Source organism: Alligator mississippiensis, chromosome 7 (assembly GCF_030867095.1).
Source record: "Alligator mississippiensis isolate rAllMis1 chromosome 7, rAllMis1, whole genome shotgun sequence".
Lineage (NCBI taxonomy): Eukaryota > Metazoa > Chordata > Crocodylia > Alligatoridae > Alligator > Alligator mississippiensis.
This window is the reverse complement of record NC_081830.1, coordinates 36,966,774-36,981,977: the sequence shown is the minus strand read 5'-3', so window position 1 is coordinate 36,981,977 and position 15,204 is coordinate 36,966,774. Positions and strand designations below refer to the sequence as shown.

General features: G+C 45.4%; 1 protein-coding gene across 1 annotated transcript; it reads right to left on the bottom strand.

Annotated features, from left to right (window-relative positions):
- Nucleotides 1-231: 231 nt before the first annotated feature.
- On the bottom strand, nucleotides 232-10,667 carry TM4SF19 (transmembrane 4 L six family member 19). The gene is made up of 6 exons (XM_006267028.4): nucleotides 10,312-10,667; nucleotides 7,618-7,810; nucleotides 6,220-6,297; nucleotides 4,325-4,509; nucleotides 3,256-3,445; nucleotides 232-1,143 (listed from the first exon to the last, which is right to left on the bottom strand). The coding sequence occupies exons 2-5, from the start codon at nucleotides 7,792-7,794 to the stop codon at nucleotides 3,256-3,258; spliced, it is 630 nt and encodes a 209-aa protein (XP_006267090.1). The 5' UTR covers nucleotides 7,795-7,810; nucleotides 10,312-10,667; the 3' UTR covers nucleotides 232-1,143.
- Between the last annotated feature and the right edge of the window lie 4,537 nt (nucleotides 10,668-15,204).

Genomic DNA, 15,204 nt, shown 5'->3' with positions numbered 1-15,204 from the left:
AGTGCTGGGAGAGGCATGCAAACAAAGAACCCACAGGAACAAAGGGGTCACAAAAGCTAATCCAGGTAATGGGATAAGAATCCACAGCTCCTCTTTAAACATCCTTCAGCCAGAGTTCAGATAAACAAATCTCTCCTCTTACTCTCTGGAGGCCAAAAATGGGGTGTCTTTACTCAGAGAGGCTGAATAAGGACCACACCCAAGGGAGGTGTCAGGAAAGATCTGGCCCAGTCAGTTTACCCGTAGATTTATTAGAGAAAACAGGTTTTTTGGAGAAAATAAATAAGAGGCAGTGTGAAAAAATAAAAGATTCTCTTGGATTAAAGCCACTATAAATATTAGTTCACTATCTAGTCAGACATCACCCCAGTTGCGCAAAAAGAAAAAAATAGGGCTCGTGCCCTTCCTTGTGATGAGCAAGAGCCACCGTCCCTAGCACAAAAGTGTCAGCTTATGGCTCACATGTTCCATCCAGAGTTTCTCCCACTCTCTGTTAATCACTAGTCCTCTGACAGGCTGGTTTCCAAGGTCAGTTGACTGCTAGCCTCTACAGGAGTTTACCCCAGGCAGATTAAACATCCTGGTAGGGTGTTAAAATCCAAGTCAGGTGACTCCAGTTTCATTTGTTCTCCAGTGGGACCCCTGGCCCACGTAGCATTTGGTGCTTGGCTTCTTTCTAGGCTTGCACCTTCATCTCCCCTGGAGGAAGGGCTTGTGCATTCCTCCTCTGCCAGCAACAACACATGTCACCCCCTTTCCAGACTAGTGAAACAGGCTTAATGGATTTTTTCCACCCCCCACTTGGTCTCTGCCTGTAGGAGCCAGATGGAGTCCTTACAACGGCCCCAGTGAGTCAGGACACCGTGTTCCTACAGAAACTATTGCAGTCTGTATAACACAAAGCACCAAGCCAGCACTCCAGCTCCAGCCAGTGCAGGGAGTTGACTTGGTAGCAGCAATTCTGAGAGCATTGAAAACTCCCATCCAATAGATTAACCTGGAGTGGTCACCTAATGGGTCTCTCCAGGAGACCATGATAAGCGTAAATGTCTTACAGGTGTGGACAACTGGAGGTTCAGGGAAACTGTTCCTCTACTCTTCACGGTCCATTCCAGTCAAACACAAGTCTGGAGTGCACTGAACCTGCAAGAAAAATCAAGACATTAAATCTGCTTTGATAAGAGAACCTTCCACCCTCCTGTGAGATTTATGTCCAAGGGGAAGAAAGCACAGAAATTCCTTCTCTAATGATTCATTCATAAGCCCAGAGCAGTTTTAGAGGGTGCAGCAGTCAAAAAATACAGCTGTACACATGAATGCTCTGGCTCATACTGTGCTGGGGTGAAAGCAACACTGGGACTCTTACTGTGACAGCAAAGTGTTCCCTCAGTTCTTGACTCATGCCTGCTAAGGCCTGACTTAGACTGCAGAAAAAGGTGGGGTGTGTTTTTTTTTTAAAAGCTGGCTTAGTTTGAATGGAAATTGCACCCACAAATACACTGTTTAGTACCTCAAGTAGACTGTGTTATAGCCTAAATTCCCCTCCCTCATTTGAGTTTGATACCGTTAAGCCTGTGCCATAAATTCCTTACGCCTTTAAACCCTAGTCAGGACAATGGCTAAAACTCACTTGGCTCCAGCTCCACTCTAACGACCAGGACTATCACTGCATTTCTACTCATCTCCAAAGACATTTGCCACTAGCTGAAATGGACACCACCTCTACGTGATGGATTCAACAAACCTGGGAGTAGTGCCCTCCAGCATCCCAAGCTGCAACCAGTGGGCTGCCTTCTAAACAGTCAGCGGTATGCCCATGGTGGTGAGCTTCTGAGTGTAGGGGTGAGCTCATTAAGACTGATGGGCGATAGGGGCACCATATGGATGTGGCTACGCTGCTTCCACTTGAATAGGAGGCTGCCCATTCACAGCATCAGGGTGCATTTGAAGGAGCCACTGCCAGCCACCAGTGGTGTAACTATTGGTGGGTGACCAGGGCACTAGGCCTAGAGGGGGCGCAAGAATGGCAACTGCTGCTGCAGCTGCCACCATTTGCCTGCTGCCACTACCCAGGGCATAGGAACTGCTTGGTCGCTCAGACACAGCTCTAAACCAGCTTAAAAAGACTCCCAGAAAGTTTTCTTTTCCGAAGGATGGGTTCCCAGCGTTGGAAGCAGGCACAGTGAGGATAGGAAGCAATGACAGCTGTGGAAGGGCACCCCAGATCTCTTCTCCCTTGGTGCTGCACAAGATTACATGGGGCTACCCCTTTGAGCCCATATAGCTCCCTGCAGTCAGAGCAGCAGTTGGTGCCCTAGAGCATTGGGGTAGAGGATGGTTTCATAGGTGCAGGGGAAAATCTTGAGACATCTCAACAGGGGTGCTCACCAGGATCTGGGGGAATGTTTGTTCACCAGAGTGCCCCAAGGGATGACAAGGTCAAATGGTCAGAAACTCCTCCATGACCATTTCAAGCTGGACATAAAGATGAATTTCTTCACTGTCTGAGCCCTCAAGGTCTGGAATAGGCTGCCGCCGGAGGTGGTTCAAGCACCTACTTTCAACGCCTTCAGGAGACAATTAGATGTTTATCTTGCTGAGATCCTATGATCCCTGCTGACTTCCCGCTCCTGGGTGGGGGGCTGAACTCGAAGATCTTCCAAGGTCCCTTCCAGGCCTAATGTCTATGAAGTCTATGAAATCTCCCCCAACTTGTGGGGCCTATGGGCAGTGTGGCTTACTATGTGGCTTTCAGTGGCCCCCAAGCAAACAGCAGCCTGGGGTAAATAACCCCAGTAGCATAACTAAGGCAGGGCAACGGCGGCAGCTGGGCCCTGACTTTGGGGGTGGGGGGTGGGGCAGGGAAATAACAGCTGCACAACTGCACCACTGACATGGCGGCAGCTGGAAGTCCTCACTACCTTTATGTGTAACCACTGCACCAGCTATAAAGTTGTCCTGTTACACCTCTGATTATTCCTTCTGCCTTCCACACATGTATGCTCCTGGAAACTTATTACTACCCTCACACTCCTCTGCCTTTCTGTCCTGTAAATGTTAACTTTGTTCTAAAATCTACCGGTGCTCTATGCAAACAGCAACAAAATCTATCCCAGCAGTAGGACAATGCACTGAAGTCAAGTTGTATTGTTTGAACATTTCTCCTTAACTCCTTTGTGGCACCATTCATGGGAGGGTGGGAGAGGGAGAGAGGAGAAAAAGCAGTGGCAGGAAATTATTAGGAGCTGAACTTACCTATTTCCCTTCACAAAATCCACAGAGACACCCAAAGAAACCATTGATAATCTGAAGGGAAGCCAGGACCATCTCAACTGCACTGATGATCATCAGAAGGGAGAATAAGCTGATGTTCCAGGGTACGATACGAGGGGGCTCAATGCAGACAGAGGTCCAGAGCGATTGGTTAAACAGATAGTTGTCAGCCCTTAAAGAGAGCGGCTGGGCATGAGACACTAGCAAACAGACTTCTGAAGGGATGATTTGCAGGTGATTTTGAATAGCATGAAAATGTCCTCTTTAGTTTCATAGTGCTGGACAGGGTAGCCTTTCTTTTTTTTTTTTAACCTTAGCAATATCAAGAACCTGGTCTGATATTCCCTAGCTTTCTGAAAGCCTTTCTTGGGGTCTGAGCCCTCATGCTTCAACTGATGGTAGGGGACTAAGTTTTAACAAAGACTTGCTTTCTTCAAAACTTTCACCAGCCATTTAAATTAATAGCTATAAAACAGTAGTAAAAATACTGAAAAATGCCTTCCTACTCTGCTAACACTATGGGGTTTTTCCAGCTAAGTAAGACCTAGCTATCTAAAGGGAGCAAACAGGTAAGAAAAAAAAAAAAGAAAGCCTTTTTTGGGGAAAACGCAACCTTTCATACATGTCTTTATATTGTGTAAAGCAGGAAAAGAACACTGACAATTTTTTTTTCAAATGATGAAACACGAGAGTCCTTCCTGAGCTTGTCTAAACAAGGTGAAGACATGAGCCCCTTTCCAGCCCTGCTATTGAACATGCTGTGTGGGTCTTGGTACAAAGCCAGTGGGGGGGTTTCACTATGGCTCCAGAGGTGTGAGATTTGAGACACGTATCAAAGGTTGCCATCAGTGGACCCAGCTGTTAATCGGCACCGGGCCATTCTTGATGGGGTGTGAAAGGCAGCCAGACATGCTGACCCTATTGCCCCTTTGCATGCCATAGGCTACAGAATCAGGCAGGCTTTAACTACCCTGGCCCAATCATTCACTAGGCTTGGGTGGACATTTGGCCTTTAGCTTGGCATAACATGCTCCACAAGGTCACTTCTCACCTGGAGGTGAAGTCTTGGCTGCTTGTGTCTGAGAAAGGATAATTCCAGTGCTGAATTCCATCCTGGTTGTGGGTTGAACCATTGGACAGGCAGAGGGGTCCATTTGTCAAGCCTAGTCCAGCCATGATAAAGCAGGCGGCAGATCCCAGCAATGCCAGTCCTGATAAGATGATGGAAAGGAACAGCTGGGGGTACAAGACACAGGCATGAATGTGTAATTCCAAATGGGACGTTCTGTTGCCTCAACAAGTTCCAAGGGCCCTGCTTGGGGCCAGGACTGCCATCTGCTCAGCCTGGGGCTATGAGAGGAAATATGAGGCCTTAAAGGTTAGCCTCAGGGACTGCACTTTAAAACTAGTGGAAGAAACTAAGAGCTTTTGCAACTGCTATAGAACTTGAATTAAAGGCATCGCCTCAGGACTGCAGGTAGGAACATCCTTTCAGCTCCCAGCCAGGCTTCTTTATAACCACAGCACAAGCCTCAGCCCCTCGTGGTCCTGCCCCTGGAGTCCACAGGGTATGGAACACCAACACCCAGTGGCAGCATTTGGTGTGCACAGGTAAGGGGCACAAGCTGCATAAGATCAGGCCATGTACTCTCTCATACATTTAACCCTCTGTTACCAGTGTGGATAAATGCAGAAGAAAACTACATCTGGTCTTCTCACTTTGCACCTGTTTTGTAACCTCTCATCCACTTCGACTCAGTGACATTCAGCAGCTATTTATCTCTGAAGCAGCTATGGATTGCAAGTGCCCAGCCAGAAGAAACCAGGATGCAATGTATAGAAGTGCTGGGCTGTACTCAGTGCCTCGTATGTAGCTTGGTAGGCACCCAGATGTAGTGGGCACTTTGGAAACACTGGCTTTATGGGGCAAGATTATTTGGGAGGTCTCTCTCCACTAAACCTAGTGGGTGAATGGGAGGAGAGAAAGGCTCACATCTGTGCCAGGGCCCAAGACAGTCTTAATGCCAGGTGCTAGATGAATGGTGACCTGCATTATGAGGTGTGAGCTGAAGAGGCATCTTGTCATTATCCCCATCCAAACCAGTAGTGTCTGGTTGTTAGCACTATGTGAGAGGGAGAATGTGAATCCTGGGTGATGATGGTACATGACCTCTACTACACCCAAATGCTGTGTGTATGAATGTCTCATCCTCTTGTGAACAAGAGGAGTCGAAGCCATGCAGCTAGGAGGACACATGCTAGTGACCCAGGGTTCTCATCTAGGCCCCAATACTGTAGTAACTGAGGGCAACCACGTTAAACATTCAGTGTGGTTGATCCTCAAAATCCCTGGGTGGGAAAAGAACTGTACTGCAGCAAGAGGTTGGCAGCCTATGGCGCATGGGCCAGATCCAACTTGTGGAACCACTGGATCTCACCTGCAGAGCTGGGGGACTTTGCCTGCGTTGCAGCTGGGTGGTAGGGAGAAGCGACCAGGTCTTAGTGCCAGTCCACCTGGATCATGCTGGCTCGCCACTAGAAAACGTTGCTGACAGCTGGCCTGTGCTGCTGTTGCAGGGATAGGCAGACATGCTGTCAATGAGCTGTCCAAGGACTCATAGTAATTCAGTAGAGGATGAGGGAGTTAACTGGACATGGGCCTCAGAAGCACTGTACTGTCCTTCCCCTCTTTGCCACTTTACTGCTTGCTCTTGGTTCTCTCTCATCCCCTACCTACTTGGGGGTCTACGGAAAACATAAGCAAAGATAATTTCCTTCCCACTTGCATGCAAAGTCTGCCAAGCACAGTTGGTGCTATCCAACGCCTGCGGCATTAGACACGACTGATCTGGAGAATCCTGCTCTCTCAGCAGCTGTGGGCTTGGAACCTCGCTCTGCTACCAAAACCAGTACATTTCCCACAAACGCCATGAATCTGTGCCTTACATTTCTCCAAGTTCCGCAGTCAGAGAAACAGCCGCATCGCCATCCAACAGCTGTGATGTGAGTTGCAGCCAGAAGAACCTGAAGAAGGGAAGCACAGATTCAGGATGAATGGAACAGGGCAGGGTGCTGGTATCAAGGGCTGACATGTTCTTTCCTACCCCTCACTTTGACCTTGTACAAAAAGGGTTGCCACCCCCTGTTCAGCATGGAATATATTAACTGTCCAGTAGCATAGTCTTAAAGGCAACAGTTCTGCCAAGAGCTACCCGAGGATAGATGCCTGTAGCTGCACAGAGCCCCACTGAAGTCAGTTATGGAGGTTCTGACAGTGGGGAACTCCTTGAGAAATGAGGAGTCCGTGAACAACCCTGAAGATAAAGTTTGTGGTCTGTACTGCTTTTATCTAACATCAGCCTGTAGACTCCACATGGCTGCTTGTGTTTGCCTTAATCTGTTTTTCAATAACTGTTTTGATGCTTAAAAATCCCAAAATTAGTGCCAGGCAGAGCAGCCTGCAAAAAAGCAAGGCATAAGCAACACAACCATGTGTATCCAAAATGAAAGATGATAATTCATAAAGAGATAAAATTGGGACACAGATGAAAACTTTTAACAAGTAATATCATTTAATTACTATTTGAATCAATCTAGGAATTATTACAAATGTCAGTCTCATAGGGAGACTCTACCAGTTACGCTGACATGAGAACAAGTTGGTCTCAGTATAATCACCTAGGAAACAACCACAACATTTGGTAGATTCATTATTTGATTATTATTTCAGCTGGCTCCATGCCAGACACCCACGAACACTTGATCATGCAACCATTTTTGGAGGAAAGTTTTGCTATTTTGGCCAACTTTAGTGTGAAGAACAGCGGTTTTACTCATTGGCCTGATGGGTGGCTGTTAATCTGTTTAGACCTGTTTGACCTTAAAGGAAGGCAACTTCATGAAGCATCCTCAGAGAAATGGAGATTAGCAACAAAGAAACTGCCAGAGCCATGAGAAGGGAAAATTGCAGACATGGCAGTGATGCTCACTAATGCTCATAACGCTATGTAAGAACATTGTATTGGGAAATAGCCAATTATTCTTTTAGTATGTTAATATTCCAAGATGCTTGTAAAGTTATTTTCTTCTTTTTAGAGCTATTCAAACCAATTAAAGGTAATGGGAGTCTTTTTACCGATTCACTGGGTGTTGTGGAGCTGTGCATTGGTTTCAGTCATTAACATGCAAAGTGCTTAGGAGAAAGTGGGAAGGGTGGACATGCAGGGGTGTTTCATAGAAGTTACACGGACTCCGACTACTGCTCTTACAGCTCCCTGTGGAAGCGCTACCTCTGAGACGGCACACAAAACTGCTGAGGAAAGGCAGACAGGTCACATTACTTACAATCATGCCTCCTCCCCAGATGCCTGGTGCTTGCATGGCCTGCTTGGTGATGTGGCCCTCCTGTAGATACTTCCATGACCAGTTGGGGAAAAGGAGGAAGATGTTGACAGCAATGGAGAGCATTCCCAAGACAAGCAGGCATGGGCCCAGGATTCGAGTGCACTTTCCTACACACATTGTCAGTGAGTGAGTACTGCACAGAGGATAAAAATGGGGGGAAGAGAGTGAGAGAGGTTCTTTCTTTCTTTCTACGAGTCAGCCTTTTTGTACCTAGATTCCAGGGTGCTTTAACAAAGGAGACCAATACTGTGTGCACCTCAGTTTCTCTGTTTGTAAGACAGGGAAGTCACAGAGAGGTGAAGGGATAGTATGAGCCAATGAGGGCTGGTGGTAAAGCTGGAAATAGAACTCAGGTTCCTTGGTTCCCAGCCTTTAGTTGCACCACTTTTTGACACAGCTCAAGCTGAGAGAGGATCCCAGCAGCAAGGTGAAATTTTGCATTGCAGTCTATAGAATGGGCAAAAAGCTCTTTTACAAAATAAGCAAAATGTCATAAGACATTGATATGATCCAGAACTGGCTCAAGGGTACTTTTCTGGGATTTCCAAACTAAACAACCATAATTAATTTAAGGAGCAAAATCTCACATTAAAATGCCCCTTTGAAACCAGAGGTTTTGGCCACTCTAATTTATTCCTATCATGTGAGTAAGAGATTTCATTGTTGTTTGAGCTTAAATCATGTTACAAAGATTCCTCCCTCAGGTCATTCATCCTAAATTTCTTGGGCCAAACTTCAGTCATTTGTCCTGAGTTAAATCTGGAACAACTTCATTTCTGGAGGGAGTTATTCTATGTTTATACCAAGAACAGGCTCTCACCCTGTATCAGTAGAAATGAAGACTTCCTGCCCATGAACAACAATAGTGAGGTCAGATCAGTATCCTAGAGACTTTTTCAATATATATATGTAGCATTTGTCCTGTGAAGAATTTGAGCAGTCAATATGCTGAGTTAGAATGGCGATACAACGTTGTCGTGGAACTTGGGTAAGACTAACATACATTTTCCTTGTGTAGGTTTATGCTACAAATTGAAACTGCTTAATTCAAACCCAACTTGTAACCTGCTAAAGCTCATCTGAGGGCACTTACTGGTACAAATAAAAGTTGTAGTATACTTTCAACATGGAGTTTTTGGGGGGCGATTTTTTTTGTTCTTTTTTTTTGTGTTTTTTGTTGGGTGTTTTTTTCCGGGGGGGTTTTGGGTTTTTTTTTGTTTTGTTTTTTTTACATACTGCTGGTACCATCGCAGGGAACACCTGGAGCAAATTAAACTCAGTCTTACCAAGACATTCAGTCCAACCACATTAGTAGGTGTGGTTTGCCCACCTGGGTTAAGCAAAGTCCCAGTCTGCTGAGCCACTACTGGCATAGGCGGTGGAAGGCAAGGGCTAATGGGGCTTAGCCCCCCCAAACTAATTTTGCAGTGGCCAGTGACAGTGCCATCGCCATGCCCCACCACTGCAGCACTGTGCCTAGTGCTGCCGCCATGCGTATAGCGCCAGCGCATGCTGGCTCCTACTATGGGCTTGTGGGAGGGAGGGGCAGGGGTCAGGTGGGCTTGCCCCATATCGCCCCCCCCCCCACCGCCTAATAATATTTTCTCCCCCTGCTGATTACTACTGGTATCGTATCCAAGTAGCTGATCATTACTATTTGCATTAATTTCTTTAGCAACCCCTGGATTCTGTGCAATTGCATAATAAATACCAACAAGGCAGTTACCACTTGAACATGTTTTAGTTTCAACGTAATAGAAAGAACTGCAACTGAGAAGGAAATGCGTTTTGGAAGTGAAAGCTGACCAGCAGCAGCTCCACAAGTGATGATGTCTTACAAAACCATTGAGTAGGGACGTAACGTTTTGCAAGACATGGGTGGAATTGTTAGTTCTATCTGAACTGACCCTGGAGAAAAAGGATGTGAAACCCACTGCACTGCTGCCCACACAATTCTCTTACCCCAGCTACTCTGCTACAGCTATTTCACATTCACCAACCAATGTGAGCTCTTTGCCTCCAACAAGCTAGAAGAGCTTGGAGGAACAATATAATTTGTGTGCAATTGCTCTGCTTTTGTCAGGGACCTAGAGAGGCACTGGAATGGCAATTGGGAAATCTGAGCCAATTCCTGACTCTGCTACGTACTGTTTAGAAAATCATTTCACCGCTCTACGCCTCAGTTTCCCCTCTCACCCTTTGTCTGGTCTATTTAAACAATGAGCTGTTTGGGGCTTCCAGCCGTTACCACGAGGACAAGTCACAGAAGCAGACTCATTTCTGTGAACAGCTGCTCTAGGTAAGCAAGAAACACTGTGCTTAGAATACAGTTTATCCAGTGAGAAGTGACACTCCTTCCCCTTTGTAAGTCCCTCCAGAGCAATTCCAGTCGGCCAAATGCTCCTCACGTCACTTAGAGACAAGACCCAAGACTCTAAGCACAGAAGCCCAATGCTCAGATACAGAGCAGCTGAATGAGCCCCAGCTGGGAAACACAAGACATTCTTCCTTCCTTTCAAAGTTCCTCTAAGATTAGATCAGAAACATTTGCGTTTAATTTCCTTATGAGATCACCCTTAATCATAGCAAATATCAAATCCCAGCAAATTCTTGCCTTCCCCCTTCCCCACTTACCTGAGAGAACTGGAACAGTGTGATGCCAATGCAAGGAGTTACCAGCTGGTTCAAATTGGTATTTCTCTGTCTCCCTCTGTGGGCAGTATATAAGTTATTGTAGAAGCTCTGAAGAAGCTTGCTGTTCTTCCTCAAGAAAGGTAGGGATATGCTGCAAATTGGCGGATATTTATAATAGTTTGGATGTGTCAGCACGCATCCTGTTTCTCCCATAGATGGTCCGAAGTAGCACCTCGCCTCCACTGCCCATCAGTCATACGCCTCATCCCTCCCACATGACCAACAGCTCTGATCTCTGAATAAAGAGGTCCTGTGCACTTACACAAGGAAATGAAATTCACACTGAATGAGGAAGTTGTTTGCTTTCCTGGAGAATTTGACTGGGGTAGAGGACTGATCATGGTGTGAATCTGTGATAGACTACAGGTTCAACAGAATTGGAAGAGTCAAGGAACCAGGCAGTATGACTGAAGTTGGTCATCCAGATATAGAGCTTCTCTGCTTCCTGCATGCCCTAAGCATGCGGTAGGAAAAACACCGTCCTTTGTACTCTAAGCATATGGTTGTCGGGGAGGGAAGGGGGGGTTGGAAATCAAAGATGAACTGCTCCCACATCCAAGACCTCAACTTTGGCCATAGCGTAACAATCTCTGATCAGGTCCTTTAGTGGAAACTGAACATTGGACCTCTGGATCTAAAAGTGTGAGCTGCTTACTGCTTGATCTCAAAGAACAAAGTCCATTAACTCCAAGGCAGAAGCAAGCCCAAACTCCAACGTACAGTTCTGCCATGGAAGATGAATAGAGAGCTTCACTGTTAGAATGGTCACTCACTGTATGTGTACTTACATACCTACATATAAATTGTCCTGTCAAAGTGAATACAATTGTCCCTGTGAGTAGAGTTTCCATGTACACAGGTCCTGATCTTGCAAACACTGAAGGAGACACGAAAAGCATTGTATGCAAACTGTGGATACCAAGACATCTTCACCAGCCCTTTAACCAAAGCAGAAACCATGTGTATGCCTGGAGACAGCATCTGTTTAGTCTGGTTTTAGAAATTATTGCAATAACAAGCATGAAGCCAAGGCTTTTTAAACATTAAATGTAAGAACATAAGAAACACCATGCCAGGTCAGGCAACAGAATCTTCTAGCCCAGCATCCTGTCTCTTTCATTGGTAGAGTTGATGCTAAAAAGAAGAGTATTTAAGTACAACCTGATATGTTCCCCACCCCTTCCCCGCTATAAACATTCAGCAAAGTACTTGCCAACAGAGAACATGGGACCTACCGTGGTAGGCATATCTGTTTTCTAGGGTTTCAAAGGGTTTAGGGTTTAACTAAATAAACACATGTCCAAAGTGGGATATAATGGGATATAACACACAAAGTTGTTGTACAAGAGCTATAGATAATTAGATCTCCTATGTAGCGATAGATTAACATAAGAGGAAGTTGAATGTTTTAGCCTGATTAACTTATTCCATGTAGTGAAATACTGATTTGAAACAGTTCATTGTAAAAAACGAGAGAAACATTAACAGACAAACAACAAAATAAAAACAAACAAACAAACCACCTTTTGGATGCATACCTTGCTGGTGTTATTTGACCCCATCAGTCTTTCCTGCCTAGAGCAGGGGTGCTGGACCTGATGATCTCACAAGATCTCTTCCAGCCCTAAACTTCTGTGAATCTGTAAACCTGAACCCATCAAGTATTCAATTAAGAAAGAATTCAACAACTAATGCACATCAGTTTCACCTCTAAAGAGATATTTCAAGAACTCGAATTCCTTTCCAACTTCAGCATCTTAAAGTAAATAGGCTTTGTTCTCTTTGCATAGGTGCAGGTCCTTACAAAAAATAACTCAGCACTCGAGCTGCAGAATTCAGATTCTGAATTTCCACATCTCAAACTACAATGCCATCAGAGAGCTGGGTCGGTTTGACAAAAACACAAGGCAGGTCATTCTCAGTAGCTGCTCATCAGCTTTGCAATTCCCTCCCCTTTGAGGTCTACCAGGGTCTGGACATTTTCCAGCAGTGCTGTAAGACCTTCTTATTCGGATGGGTGTCCAACAAGCAAAGCTAAATTGAGGTATTGCTTAAGAAATTTTTATTGTATATTGTATTTTATCTGTTTTTATATGATATTTTGTCTCTTACTTTAAGCTGCCCTGAGCCTTTGTTGTCAATCTAACAAATAAATACAGCCTGGCATTTGGGATGAGTGGCATCTGTTAAATGATACTGTCATGTACACTCTGAGATAGTTGGGGTAACTTCTAAAAACATCTTTAAAGATTCAACTCTTGAAATACCACTTAACTGTGAAACCTACAATCAGCCCCCACACCTGGAATGTTTGTGAGCTCCCCAATGCTACAATGTACATAATTGCAATTTTAGTTTTGTAACTACCTTTGCAAATTGTTTAAAGGATCCTTTCTTCTCCGTTTTCTCCCACTCTCCTTCCCAAACGTTAGTGTTGCCTATCCTAAGCAGTCAAAAGCCATGAATCAGCCTCCATCCCCCACAAATCATGAGATTTCTGTTTTTAAAAATTTTGTTCTTGTTCTATTTTGGTTTGCATTTCATTTTTTTGGAGCTCGTGGGATTCACTCACTCCAGTTTCTGTCCATAACTTCAAAAACTAGAACAAAAGCTGAGATTCTCTCTCGACAAAATGACCCATAGACTCAGGGCTTTCAGAATAACATCCACTAGTGTGAGAATTTGTAATGCCTATATCACCAAATTTCAGAACTAGAGAAAAATCTCAAACTAAACAGAAAGATGCATGTATGCTGCTCTGACCTTCTGTGTTAGAAACAGATATTCATCATTTACAAAAAACTCCTGTATAAGTTTCTTCTAAATGTAGGTTCTGAGCTGTGCTTCCTCGTGTTCGCTCAGGTAACCTGTGGTAAGGTAACACAGCTATTATCTGGATTTCATGTGAAGGTTTTAGATGAGATCATGGTCCACCGCAGTAAACCCAGGTGTCAGTGGGTACCTGGTCACTTGGGCAGGGTAGTCAAAGGCAGCCAGATATGAAGCAAACTGCATCACTCCCCTTGTGTGTCAACTTTTGTGCCTTGACCTTGCTCACCCTGTGGATAGCAAGGCTTGAGCAGAACTTTAATCCTTTAATATTACACTGTACCTGGTATCTAAAGATCCAGTTGTTTATTTTATATCCCAGTGATGAAATGAAAATTAAGAAATAATTTCAAATTTCAGACCAACAGATTAGTTGCTATTTCTGTGACTTTTATTGATTTCGAGTCATCAGCTGCTTTCTCACTGCAGTATCATCAGCCCCGGAGTCCCTACATGTACTTTCAGTTTTTGCTAAGGGAAACAAAAGCCTATGAATTAGCCATGCTTCCAAGGCTGCTTTTAATTGGCTGCAGTCAAAAGAACTCAGTGAGCAGTCTCTTCGTGGCAGTCACTGTGATAACAGTCGATCAAGCAATATTACAGTGATGCAGGTTGAGATTAGATCCAACCCCAGAATTCACCTTCTGTTCCCAACATCGAAGGCTGCTAGTGAACAGGTGAGATGGGATGGGGAAGCTTGAGTCTGAGTGGGATAAAGGGCATTTACCTGTTCCCAACAGTGGGCAGGCCAGCCCCCGTGAGCTCCCAAAACTGTAGGAAAGTTTGTACTTGCAGTAGGGAAACAGGCAGGGAGATCATCCCATCTGCATTTGAAGCCTCAAACACACAACACAACACAACACTCATAGAAGGAGACAGTTAAACTGCCTGGACTGGCCAAGTAAAAAGGCTAACTCACCTGATCCCTCCAAGGAGAAGTCCTTTGAGCGCATGGGAGAACCCTATACTGTTTGGATCCTAGAAAGCACAAGGAAAAATCAGTTTTCTGAATTACACAGGTAGCACTTACCATCACAACAGCATCTGTTAGGAGTGAAGGCCTGCATGGAATGTGCTGGGACACTGGCCCGTCTCCTAGTGGCTGAAGCTCTCGAGACCACTCAGCACCCCCTTTTCATGCAGCTTTCTCGAGGACAATAGATTCATAGATAGTAGAGTCAGAAGGGACCCCGAAGGATCATCGTGTCCAACCCCCTGCCCCAGGCAAGAAAAGGACTGAGGTCAGATGACCCCAGCCAGGTGCCTATCTAGCCTCCTCTTGAAGACTTCCAAGTTAGGTGATAGTACCATCTCTCTTGGCAGCCCGTTCCAGATTCTGGCCACCCTTATCCAGATCCAGATCTCTCAACCTCCCCTTGTAGGGTTTTGGACAGAGGCCACTAATCATATGAGTGGCCCTCCTCTGGACCCTCTCCAGATTCTCCGTGTTCCTCTTGAAGTGCGGCACCCAGAACTGGACACAGTACTCCAACTGTGGCCTGACCAATGCCGTATAGAGGGGGAGAATCACCTCCCTTGATCTGTTGGTCATGCTAATACACTAATACACAATAAGGTGCAATTGGCTTTGTTGATGGCTTTGTTACACTTGGCTCATGTTCATCTTGGAGTCAACTATGACTCCAAGATCCCTCTCAGCTGCTGAGCTGCTGAGGAGGTCCTCCCTCAACCTATAGGTGTGCTGGGGATTCCTCCCTAGGTGGAGTACTTTGCATTTGTCTTTGTTGAATTGCATCCTGTTTCGTTCTGCCCATTGACCCAACCTATCCAGATCGGCCTGTATCCACTCCCTGCCCTCTGCTGTGTTAACTTTGCCCCATAACTTGGTGTCATCTGCAAACTTGGACAGGGTGCTCTCCACACCCTCATCCAAATCGCTGATGAAGATATTAAATAACACTGGTCCAAGGACTGAACCCTGCGGGACACCACTACCTACCTCCTTCCAGGTCGAAAATGACCCATCCACCACCACTCTCTGGG